General features: G+C 32.1%; 3 protein-coding genes across 7 annotated transcripts; 2 read left to right on the forward strand and 1 right to left on the reverse strand.

Annotated features, from left to right (window-relative positions):
• Window positions 1–1,435: 1,435 nt before the first annotated feature.
• Window positions 1,436–3,068, forward strand: LOC112512805 (uncharacterized acetyltransferase At3g50280-like). Its single transcript, XM_025118948.1, has one exon. The coding sequence runs from the start codon at window positions 1,481–1,483 to the stop codon at window positions 2,945–2,947; it is 1,467 nt and encodes a 488-aa protein (XP_024974716.1). The 5' UTR covers window positions 1,436–1,480; the 3' UTR covers window positions 2,948–3,068.
• A 6,133-nt stretch (window positions 3,069–9,201) lies between these two features.
• Window positions 9,202–10,603, forward strand: LOC112521335. 5 transcript variants are annotated; one of them, XM_025130160.1, is made up of 3 exons: window positions 9,210–9,284; window positions 9,421–9,449; window positions 9,575–10,603. In XM_025130160.1, exon 3 carries the CDS (start codon window positions 9,769–9,771, stop codon window positions 10,375–10,377), a length of 609 nt encoding a protein of 202 aa, XP_024985928.1. In that variant the 5' UTR covers window positions 9,210–9,284; window positions 9,421–9,449; window positions 9,575–9,768; the 3' UTR covers window positions 10,378–10,603. The 5 variants fall into 5 exon arrangements, with proteins under 5 accessions (XP_024985902.1, XP_024985928.1, XP_024985910.1 ...); XM_025130142.1 differs by having other exon boundaries at window positions 9,219–9,290; window positions 9,405–9,449; XM_025130151.1 differs by having other exon boundaries at window positions 9,222–9,284; window positions 9,405–9,449.
• Window positions 10,604–11,495: 892 nt separating this feature from the next.
• On the reverse strand, window positions 11,496–12,303 carry LOC112521797 (WUSCHEL-related homeobox 5-like). The gene is made up of 2 exons (XM_025130788.1): window positions 11,919–12,303; window positions 11,496–11,819 (listed from the first exon to the last, which is right to left on the reverse strand). Exons 1-2 carry the CDS (start codon window positions 12,301–12,303, stop codon window positions 11,599–11,601), a joined length of 606 nt encoding a protein of 201 aa, XP_024986556.1. The 3' UTR covers window positions 11,496–11,598.

Genomic DNA, 12,303 nt, shown 5'->3' on the forward strand with positions numbered 1-12,303 from the left:
AGTATTAATTAATATTAATAATAACTAATTTTTATTTTTATTTATTAACAATTAATATATATATAATTAATAATAGTAAATAATAATTAAGATTTACGAGGGTTATAATTGAAAAAATTGACCAAAAAGTCTTCATAAACTACTTGAATCAATGTTTCAATAAACTAACTTATATCCTTTCAAATATGTACTTAAAAAATAATCTAACTTATTTTTCACAAAAATTCCAAAATCTATACAGATAACTTTATGTATAAAAAAATTTAATTAATAATCAACCAAAACAATCTATAAAACAGATTTGAGATTTGTATGAGATAAAAACACGTGTTTTTATATATTGAAGTGAATGGGGATAAAGGGTTGGATATGAAGGTTTCAGAATGGGGTGACAAGGACACGGGGCAATGAGTGGCCCAAGGAAGATCCAGATCCGAACTTTCGACCCAAACCAAATCTTCCCCGATTTTTCCTTTAATTAATCCCACTTCTTTACTAATAATTAATTTCAGGGAAATTATTTTTTATTTATTTATAATAATATTATCTGTTGGAAATAAAAAGAACGCACAGACGTTTTTCTGCTATAATTAAAAAATAACAGATGACATTTTCTGGAATTTTGAAAATGAAATTATAACTTTTATATTTCATGACAAATGAATTTCTAAAAATAGAAACAAAAAGGGGGTCCACTCCAAGAATCCCTATTTGACCGTTGAAGACCTCTTGGTTCCGGCGCTCCCGATCATTTGGATGCGCGTGCCGTCGCTGGCCGCCGCACTTTCTTGCCCCTTGCCTTCCTTGGTTCCCAACATCCTCATAATTCTACGACCCATTTTTTAATACTTAAAACCTTTTTGCAGTTATGTAACATTGGATCACAAAAAGGTTTGAACATAAAATTCGTCAAACCAAATCAAATGTAAATGTTTGACCTTGATTTCTCAAACAACAAATCTTCCATTAATTCCTTCGAGATAATTTTATTTGCTTTTAATTTTTTATTTTAAAAAAGATTTGTTCATATAAATTTGATTTCATGTTGCAACTCGATCTAAATTATTTTATATATCATGTTTTATAAATTGTTATAAATATTAATTTAAAAAAAAACACTTATTTCATCTATGAAAAAAATCCTATAAAACTAAAATATTTTCGATCTATACAAATAAATTAATTTATACAGATAACTTTATCTATACACAAATATAATAATTTTGTCAAGTTGTTTGAAAGGGGGATTTATGATAAGAAATGAAGATATGTTGAGGGGCACGTGAGAGCCAGTCGGATTTCAGTTTTCTGCTTCGTTCTTAATTAGTCAACTCCAACCAGAATCAACTTTGTTAATGGCACCACCACCACCACGTTCATGAACCCCATCCACCTATTTATACCCTTCCACCTCCTCCCAATTATCCTCACACTCATCTCTCTACACCCACACACACACACACATACATAACTGACAACCATGCCTTGTGAATCCGTTATGGAGTTCTCTGCAACTCAGATCATCTCTAAATCAACTGTTTTTCCGGCCACAAAGTCCACCCTTTCTGATCTGAAACTCTCGGCCTCCGACCTCCCTATGCTTTCTTGCCACTATATCCAGAAGGGTAACCTCTTCCCAAGACCTTCCATCGCCATTACAGATCTTCTTTTACTTCTCCAACAAGGCCTTTCTCGAGCTCTTGCTCATTTCCCACCTCTTGCCGGTCGTCTCATCACTGACGCCAATGGCTACGTCTATATCACCTGTAACGACGCCGGAGCTCAGTTTGTTCATGCCAGTGCAACTCATCTTACTGTGAATGATGTTATTTCCCCAACTCATGTTCCCGATTCTGTAAAGGGGTTTTTCTCCTTTGACAGGATGGTGAGCTACGACGGCCATTTTAATCCAATTTTGGCGGTTCAGGTGACGGAGCTCGACGATGGTGTTTTTATTGGATTTTCCGTGAATCACGCGGTGGTTGATGGGACTTCCTTATGGAACTTCATTAATACTTTCGCTGAGGTTTGTAGAGGAGCAAATTTGATCTCGAAACAACCGTTTTTCACCCGTGAATCAGTGTTGATTTCGCCGGCGGTTCTGAGAGTTCCCGCCGATGGACTGAAAGTGACGTTTGACGAGTACGCGCCGTTGAGCGAGAGGGTTTTTAGTTTTAGCAGAGAATCGATTTTGAAATTGAAAGACAGGACTAACAATCGGAAAAAATTCAGTTGTTACGGGAACGGAGAAATTAACGCCGCCGAAGTAATGGGAAAGCAGAGTAATGATCCTATCAAACTCTCCGACGAGAAGGTGACGACTTTAATCGGTAATTGGATAAGAAACGCCGTCGTTACAAAAACCGAACCGGCACGGGAGATTTCTTCCTTCCAATCGCTCTGTGCGTTGCTATGGCGGGGAGTGACACGTGCAAGGAAGTTCCCGAATTCGAAAACGACGACATTTAGGATGGCGGTGAACTGCCGGCACCGGCTGGAACCAAAGCTCGAAACTCTTTATTTCGGCAACGCAATTCAGAGCATTCCAACATACGCGACCGCCGGCGACGTGTTGTCACATGATCTTAAGTGGTGCGCCGAGCAGCTGAACAAAAACGTACTATCCCACGACGATACGATGGTCCGTCGTGCTGTGCATAGTTGGGAGCAGGACCCACGGTGTTTTCCGTTGGGGAACTTCGATGGAGCGATGCTGACGATGGGCAGTTCGCCGAGGTTTCCAATGTTTGATAATGATTTTGGGTGGGGAAAACCCGTTGCGGTGAGGAGTGGAAGGGCGAACAAGTTTGATGGTAAGATATCGGCGTTCCCTGGGAAAGAAGGTGGTGGAAGCGTGGATTTGGAGGTGGTGCTTTCGCCGGAAACAATGGCGGCACTTGAATTGGACCCAGAGTTCATGCAGTACGTTTCGGGACAATGTTGTTGATGTCATGGTTGTTTGTCTGTTTGTGAAATACTGTGGTGTTGTTGTTGTTGCTAGTTTATCTATAAAACGACGTCTCTTTTGTAATTTAACTTGTGATTAAATATAATCCCTTTTATCTTCTCTCGTTTTATCATCATATATTGACTACTTTTTTTTAATTAAAAGTTATAAATTAATTATCTTGAACCGTCAAAATAGTGGTTTCCTTTTTCGTCCCTGAAGCAAATAACGTTAGAAAAGTGTCGTTAAGTATGGGTAATTTTGTCTATTTACATTTTAAAATTTTTACTAGTAATAATTTAAAAAATATATAATATTAGATATATTAGATATCAAACACATCGGAGATTGAAGACCCTCAGAACAACCACTCCGATACTCCGATCTCAATGTTCAACCCTGTTCTTGAATTTGTGTTTGTTTTTTATTGTCGGTGTTCAACCTTCCCGCTACTCTCCCCCCCCCCCTCCCTCACCCCTACTCTCACCACATAACCTCGTTGGTCGACGATGACCCTCCCTTCCCTCTGGCGACGTTCTCATTCTACTCCAAGGACCAAACCACAGAGAACAAAGCTCTCGAGGACTGATTGATCTGATGATATGACGAGGAAGAAACCATAAGGACAATATCTCGAGGACTGATGGATGTGGATCTCATCCAATTCCCATCCCCCGATTCCCCTACGGCAACAAACGCTTCCCCTTTCCCTTTAGTGACCACATGCACGTGCCTATGCCATCATGGGGTGTAACCGTCATGGGGACGTTGAATCCATCGACGTTAACCACCATCAACATCTTAAACTTATCTTCCACAAACAACCGTCTGGTACTATTCATTTTTTATGTTGATTTTAGGTTTTTCATTTTACTTTGATTAAAAGTTTTGGTTTCGGTCTACATTGATGGCTTTTATTACGATTTACATTGATAGATTCGATTTTAATATACATCCGATTTTCCATTTCCATTTCCATTTTGTTCAGTTGGGAAGCAGTGGTTGGGCATTGATAATGTGGATTTTGTATTTTATTCATATTTATTCAAAAGGTTCGATTTTATATGGTCTTTCCATTTGATCTACCCATAACACTTAACCTCATTCAAAAGCTTTAAACCTGAAATGTGTATGCACTTTATTTATGTTTTATTTTTGAATCCATGATACAAAATGCTCTTGATAGATGAGATAAAAATTGGTTTCGATTTTCAAGTTTTTGGAAATGGTCTGGGTCTGGGTTTAAAGTTTTTGAAGATGGGTTTGATTTTGGTTTCAGTTCTACGTTTATGGAAATGATTTCAAGCTTTTGAAAATGGATTACAAGGTTCAAGCTTCTGAAAATGATTTGGATTTCTTGATGGTGCACCGGAAAAGGAGAGGCGAGGGAAGTCAGTGAGTCGACAGTGGTATCTTGGAGAAGAAAAGCATGGGGGTGGTCCGGGTGGATGTGGTGGTTGTATACGTTTGTACCTAAGAAATTTGTTTAAAATAATTTAAAAAAAAACTAAAAAGACAAAATTACCCTTAACTTAAATGACCTTTTTTAAAAGAGTTAGGGGCCGTTTACCAAACACTTACCCGGGTAAATGCTTACCAAGTCACGTTATCGTACTAGATGAATATGTAAAGACCAAGAATCTTACACGGTAAGAGCAAGACAAGGACAACGAGTCTTACCCGGTAAGTGAGGACGACGACTCTTACCACGGTAAGCGTTTACCGGGTAAATTGTTGCATACGATGTCGTTTTGGTGAACTAAAATCTTACTCGGTAAGTAAATAATAGTGTTAAATTTTACTGATAAACACTTACAGAGTAAGTGTTTGGTAAATGACTCCTAAGTCTTAGGGACAAAAATCGAAAGGAATTACAAACCACAATGATCAAAAATAAATTTTAAAGAGCATCTCCAATAAATTCTCTCGAAAATGAAAAATCAAAAGTCAAAATTTTAAAAAGAAAAAAATTATGATTATGTCCAATAATTTTTTCATTTTAAATATTACAATATTAATTATATTATTAAAATATTCGATATTATTTATAAAATATTACTTCTTTCATTTAAATAATCCATAAAAAGGATAAAAAAAATCTTTTATTTTTCCTAAAAATTCATTTTTAATTTAGAATATTTCATCTACTTTTAAAACAAAAATTCACAAAATGTCACTTTCATGCTCTTAGTGGTCATGTACCTTTTTATATTAAATTATAAGTGAATTTTCTGATGAATAATATTCGTTTTCATGAATATGCATTTAATAAACACTAGAAAAGTATTCGTACAATGTATCGAGACATATTTTTATTTCAATGTTTCATTTTATTTTTTACTCATGTCGATATAATACAATTTTATGTGTTTTTTAGAAAATGATAATGTTTTTATTTTTGAATAAAATATAAACATGAAAATATAATATAAAATTTACAAAAAACATATTAATATTAGTATCAAGTTAACTATTTAAAAGTTCTTGTTTGTATATTTTTTAAATTCAAAATTTTTAATATAATATAATTTAACGTAACGAAGTAACTTAATTTAGGTTTAATAATGTATTTAAAAAAAAATAATTAAGTATTCTGTTAGAACTCAATAATTATCCTAATTATATTTTAGATTTTTTATATTTTAAAATGAGATGTTTATCCTCTATTTGATTATTTTTATCCACAGTTAGTTATACAAATTCAAACATAGAGTTTTAATAAGTTGTACTTATGCACAATTTACTTGTAATCTTGAATTTTAAGTAATATGCATCAATAAACAATACTTCATACATAAAAAATGGTTTTTAAGAGTTTTTGTCAAATGTTTTATAATATACTAGAAGAGTGCTTGTACAATGCAGCGAGTCACATCTCGATTTTAATGTTCTATTTTATTTGTTTCTGTCGATGTTATAATACGATTTTATTTGTTTTTAAGAAAACAATAATGATTTTATTTTTGAATAAAATATAAATTTGAAGATATTATAAAAATTTGAAAAAAATATATCAATGTTAATATCAAATAAACTATTTAAAAGTTCTCATTATTTATGTAATTTCTTTAATTTATTTTTTTATTATAATTTAATTTAAGGTTAATAACAAAATAATTTATTTTTGGTTTAATAATATAACATTTTATAAAGATAATAATTAAGTATTATGTAGAACTCAATGATTATCTTAATTATATTTTAGATTTTTTATATTTAAAACTAGAAGGATACTCGTACAGTGCAGCGAGATACATCTTGATTTTAATATTTCATTTTATTTTTTTATCTCATTCGATGTTATAATATGGTCTTATATGATTTTGAAAAAACGATAATGTTTTTATTTTTAAATAAAATATAAATTTGATAAAAATATATCGACATTAGTATCAAATTAACTATTTAGAATTTCTATTTTTTGTAATTTTTTAATTCAAATTTTTTTATTATAATTTATAGGTTTAATAACGAAGTAATTTATATTTGGTTTAATAATATAATTTTCTTATAAAGATAATAATTAATTATTTTGTTAAACTCGATAATTATCCTAATTATATTTTAGATTTTCTATATTTTAAAATAAGATGTTTATCTTCTAATTGGTTATGTTTATCCGCAGCTAGTTACGTGAATTCAAACATGGAGCTTTAATAAGTTGTACTTATGCATAATTTACTTGTAATTTTGAATTTTAAGTAATATGCATCAATATACGGTACTTCATGCATAAAAATATTTTTAAGAGTTTTTCTCAAATGCTTTATAATATAGTATAGATGAGATGTTTATCATGTATTTGATTATGTTTATCTGCAGTTAGTTACACGAATTCAGATATGGAGCTTTAATAAGTTGTACCTATGCACAATCTACTTGCAATCTTGAGTTTTAAGTAATATGCATTAATAAATTGTATTTTACGCATAAAAAGTGATTTTTAAGAGTTTTTATCAAATGCTTTATAATATAGTATAGATAAATTTTAAAAGTTCTCATTTTTATGTAATTTCTTTAATTTATTTTTTCTATTATAATTTAATTTAAGTTTAATAATGAAATAATTTATTTTTGGTTTAATAATATAACTTTTATAAAGATAATAATTAAGTATTCTGTTAGAACTCAATGATTATCYTAATTATATTTTAGATTTTTTATATTTAAAATAAGATGTTTATCTTGTATTTGATTATGTTTATCTGCAGTTAGTTACACGAATTCAGATATGGAGCTTTAATAAGTTGTACTTACGCACAATCTACTTGTAATCTTGAGTTTTAAGTAATATGCATTAATAAACAGTATTTTACGCATAAAAAGTGGTTTTTAAGAGTTTTTGTCAAATGCTTTATAATATAGTATATATAATCTTATAAATTTTGTGAAGATAATAATTAAGTATTCTGTTAGAATTCAATGATTATCCTAATTATATTTTAGATTTTTTATATTTAAAATAAGATGTTTATCTTGTATTTGATTATGTTTATCTGCAGTTAGTTACACGAATTCAGATATGGAGTTTTAATAAGTTATACTTACGCACAGTCTACTTGTAATCTTGAGTTTTAAGTAATATGTATTTATAAACAGTACTTTTACGCATAAAAAGTGGTTTTTAAGAGTTTTTGTCAAATGCTTTGTAATATAGTATAGATTATAGATAACTTAATACAGACAAGAGGTAGGGGCTTTTTGACAGTTGTCAATGATTTGTGCCAGAATAATTAAGTGGTCAGAATGATTAAGAGACTCTCATGATATAGTAAAACATGAAATATAATTGTTTGGTAACTGTTTACACTGAAATTAGGGTGCTGAATGGTTAAAGGGAGACCTAGAATATAAAACTATTCAGAGGATTTTAGAACCATTAAGAGATAGATTTTGATTTATCAAACAAAATTCACCGTTTAACGACTTAAATGTTGTCTCTTGATGGAACTATTAAAAGGTAAATAAACAACCCCGTAAATGGTAATTTCAACTTGAAATAAAAAACAAATACCCTTTAATAATTAACCCATTGGATGAAACAAAAATAAAAAGATTATCATAAAGAATATTAAAACGTTTTAATAAATTAAAATTAAATAATTTCAGAAAAAATTAAAAGAGAAAAATCACGAAATAGCAACATATTTTTACAAATTTCTTTATTGTAATATTCTACTTTCAGTTTTTCGTATTACAACAATTTACTTTTAAAATATTTTTTATTAGAGCATCGTATTTTCAAAAATTTACCCGTATATTCAAAAATTTACCCGTTATATCATTGAGTAACCTTTTAAATTAAATTTATCCATTATGCCAGGTTTCTTTGTCACCTCATCGTCTACGTAGGCTGTCCTCATATACGATAGTCCTGACATGTCATTTCTTATTATATCATTGTATTTTCAAAATTACTTTATTAATAACATCACCAATTTCTATTATAACATTGTACTTTTAATTTTAATTCTGTTATCATTTAAATATTATAAATTTCATCAAATATGTTTATAAAAAATTATAATATTAAATTGTATTGGTGATGCTTGTATGTGTTAGCTACTTTGATTTGTTTGCAGAGTTTTAAGAGAGAATATTTTTTATTTAAAAATATATAATATTTAATTTGATAAAAAACTTATATGATAGTAAAAAAGATTAAATTTCATGTAATGTTTGATATATTATTACATATATGTTAATGCTAAAAAAATTATCGATTTAAGTGTCTTTTGCTTTCTATAACATGTAAAAAACGATATTACAATCTAAATTAATATTTATTATAATTTTTTAGTAAACATATTTGATTAAATTTATAATGTTTAAATAATAAAAATATTAAAATTGAAGATACAATGTTGTAATAGAAATTGGTGATGTTATAATAAAGTAATTTTAAAAGTATAATATTATAATAAGAAATATCATGTCAGCATGTGGACAGCCTACATGCATGATGAGACGACAGAAACCTGGTATAATTGGTATATTTAATTTAAAAAGTTAAGCAAAGCTATAACGGGTAAATTTTTGAAAGTACATTGTTATAATAAGAAAAAGTGAAAATAAAATGTTATATTTTTTTTATTTATAAAAATAGGTTACTATTTCATACATTTTGTCTAAATCAATAAATTGGTTAAATTATGAGAGTCGACATACAAAATCCATAATCGGGCTTGAAGGATCAATATCACAAGCCCAAGTCTTTATGAAAAGCCCTCCACCTTTTCAGTCTCAACTCTCGTGGCATTGAGATTCACGATCTTGCAGAGCCTCGTGGGAAGTCAATGGCTTTCCAAGGTGATGGAGTCGTACGAACAAGAAAACGGTAAAAGTAGCGTCTGTTCTCTCTTTTCTCTTCTGGTTTACTTCCAACATCGAAATTCAATAAAACCCTAAAATTCATTTGTTACTTTGCAACTTCTCTCCATACATGGAACTATGAAAGCTTGTTCTTTCTCCAGGTGATGAACTGTTTGACAATCTTTTTGAGGTAAACCTCTCAATCCTGAATTTTCTATTTTTTTTAGTTAGAATTTTCTTTTATTGTTGTTTTCATATGGTCTAATCTGCTAATCAATTGTCTCTTTATATGGGCCTGTTTTGATTCTGTCAAAGATCACAAATTCCGTCGTGGGTTTGTCGCTATCATTGATGGTTTGATTGCTTAGAACATGTTCGACGAAATTCCTCACTGAAGTGTTGTTTCTATATTTGGGCTCCAGCAATTCGCTTCTATCCAAGCAAAGCTTTTAGTGAATCGGGTAGGCATATAATTAAGATCTCGTGGCCGAAGATCATTTGTTTTGAAAATGAGACGAGGTCGATCTCCTAGGAGTCCAATCGTGTTTCTTGTTGCAATTGTTTCTATTTCTTGCTTTTTGGTTTTGATCCTATCGGTTCTTAGACTTCCAGACGCATCATTTAGCAACGGTGCCGGCAATGCCATCATACTCAAGAAAATCAACAAACTTCCTGAGAATAGCGAGAGGATAGGAAAATTTGGTGAGATGATGATTGAAATGTTGCCTCAAGATCTCTCATTTACGATATTTATCCCTTCAAAAACCGCTTTTGAGCGCGATTTAAGGTTAAGGATAAATGATAGTTTGGTTGGGGAGAAGGCAAATGATACATATGCAATACTTTCGCGTGTACTGGGGTTCACAGTTGTGCCATGGAAAATTCTTTCAGAATCTGTACCATACGGCGAAGAGATAAATTGCGATTCTTTATCAGGACTTAAGCTAGATATATCTAAAGATGGAGACGAAATGATTATTGTTAACAGGGTTAGATCAAAACGAGTAGATTTGAGGAAGGGGGAGATGGTAATACATGTTATGGATGGAGTGATTATGGAGGCCGACTTTGAGCAATCTGTTCAGCCTGATGACGACGACGATGATGATAAAGATTGAGAGAGAGATTTCAGAATCCAAAACCCTTATTTTGGATGCAAATCTCTGTTGAATTATCAGTTTTTTGCAGCCTGGGCAATCTTTTATAGCTTACAAATGTTCTTGATGAATACTGCTATAGTTGTACTGCATTTGTTGTATCAGAAGATTTTAGGTGATCAATTGTATAACGAGCATTAACTGGTTGTGTGATGTTGAGATCAATGAGAAACGGTGCTTTTACTGCAGTTCTATTGACTTAAGTATGGCTTAATGGATATGGGATGTTGTACATGTTCTATAAAGACATGAACCGAGTTTTCTAACCATCGTGCTTATTAACATACATACGAAAAACTAAAACTAGTTACGGACTGGATTGTGTTTTTAAAATCCATTAATTTCTTTCCCCTTTTTCTATTTTCTCAAACAGACCACGCAGAGTTTTCTTTCTCGGACTGGACCAAACCACGGGTCGGTGTTTGGTCTTTATTATGCCCGATTATGACTGGTCTGTACTCTTTTTGGACCATGTTAATTAGGTTTTTACGAAATTATACTTTTGTCAACCGATCCAAAACTTCTATCGATCGGGGCATACATCAGGCGACGAGGCAACCACAACATCGATAACACATTGAAAAATTATTTGTAGCGACTCGGGATGCAACTCATATACATATTTGGGCCTCATAAGGTGAAGCAATTGGGCTTGTATTGCATTCTTGAAGCCCAACAAGCCATCTTGGGTGCATCCAAAAATAGTAATCACTTATAGTCCAAATTTTCATTTCAGGTTAACTGGGGGAATAAAAATACGAACCAAAGAACCCTTTAATAATTTATGTATTTCACAAGGCCGATATCTATGCGTAGACACCGAACTTTACCAACATTTATAGTGAATTCAATCGTATTGTACGTTCTTGTAGCTTTGAATATCATCAGTTAGACGTGCAACGCCTAACGGACAACGAATTTCATTCGTTTGAATACGTAAGACGGTAGTTTGCAAAGAAGCCAAATGTTTGAAAATAAAGTCAACCAAGCACATTAGAACCCTACCTAGCTACATACCAATATAATTTCGGGATGTTACAACTTATATTTTTGCACCTACTAGTAGATCCATCGACTTACAAGCTAAAAACTAGCAAAATATCATTCGAATGAACGCATACGATCATTTGTGTCATTTGTTCAAGGATTTTCCAATGATCAACAGCTTCTTACATGTTTCTTTCACATGAAACTTAAACGCAGATCTAGCGAAGGATGTCGATGTTGATAATGGTTTTCCATTTCCGTTGCACACGTATACATAAAAGGCGACGCGTTTTCTTTGCATTCGTCATTGGTGTACGCTCTCACCTTCTCTGGTTGATCAGAGAAGGTGAGTGAGTTCACCGGGAAGAGCTGCAACGTCTCGATCACCCTCCCCGACTCCAATACCTCTGCAAAATCTATATAAAGATCAACAAAAACATGTTATTATAGAGAGATCTTGATAATAAAAGAAAAAAGAACATAAAATGATGGATGTTAATGAACGAAGGACTTACGTTGTTTTGAAACATTAAAATGATGATCGTTTTGATCAAGATTTTCAACATAAACACGACGACGTTTCTGTCTTTCTCTTGCTTTATGGTTCTGAAACCAGTAAAAAACATTCTTGCTCTCGATCTTGCCATAAAAGCTCAACTGAGAGGATATGTTTTGAATCTGGTCAGTGGTTGGGGTTCGTAAACCTGACCTAAACAAGTCGGTCAACACCTTGACTTGTTCGTTGGTGGGGTTCCACCGACCACACTTTGCACCAGCGCCAGCGCCACCAGCACCAGCACCAGCACCAGCAGGAGCAGGAGCAGGAGCAGGAGCAGGAGATGGTGGTCCACCTTTGGTTGGGCTAAGTTTGAGACCAAAATCTGACATTCCCTCATCCAT

Source organism: Cynara cardunculus (assembly GCF_001531365.2).
Source record: "Cynara cardunculus var. scolymus isolate 2C chromosome LG 1, CcrdV1, whole genome shotgun sequence".
Taxonomy (NCBI): domain Eukaryota; kingdom Viridiplantae; phylum Streptophyta; class Magnoliopsida; order Asterales; family Asteraceae; genus Cynara; species Cynara cardunculus.

Bases quoted from the DNA above. Each gene is read 5' to 3' on its own strand.
- LOC112512805 (XM_025118948.1), top strand. From the start codon at position 1,481: ATGCCTTGTGAATCCGTTATGGAGTTCTCTGCAACTCAGATCATCTCT.
- LOC112521335 (XM_025130134.1), top strand. From the start codon at position 9,769: ATGAGACGAGGTCGATCTCCTAGGAGTCCAATCGTGTTTCTTGTTGCA.
- LOC112521797 (XM_025130788.1), bottom strand. From the start codon at position 12,303: ATGGATGAGGGAATGTCAGATTTTGGTCTCAAACTTAGCCCAACCAAA. The intron at 11,820-11,918 runs GTAAGTCCTTCG...ATCTTTATATAG, and splicing joins TTTTAATGTTTCAAAACAAC to ATTTTGCAGAGGTATTGGAG.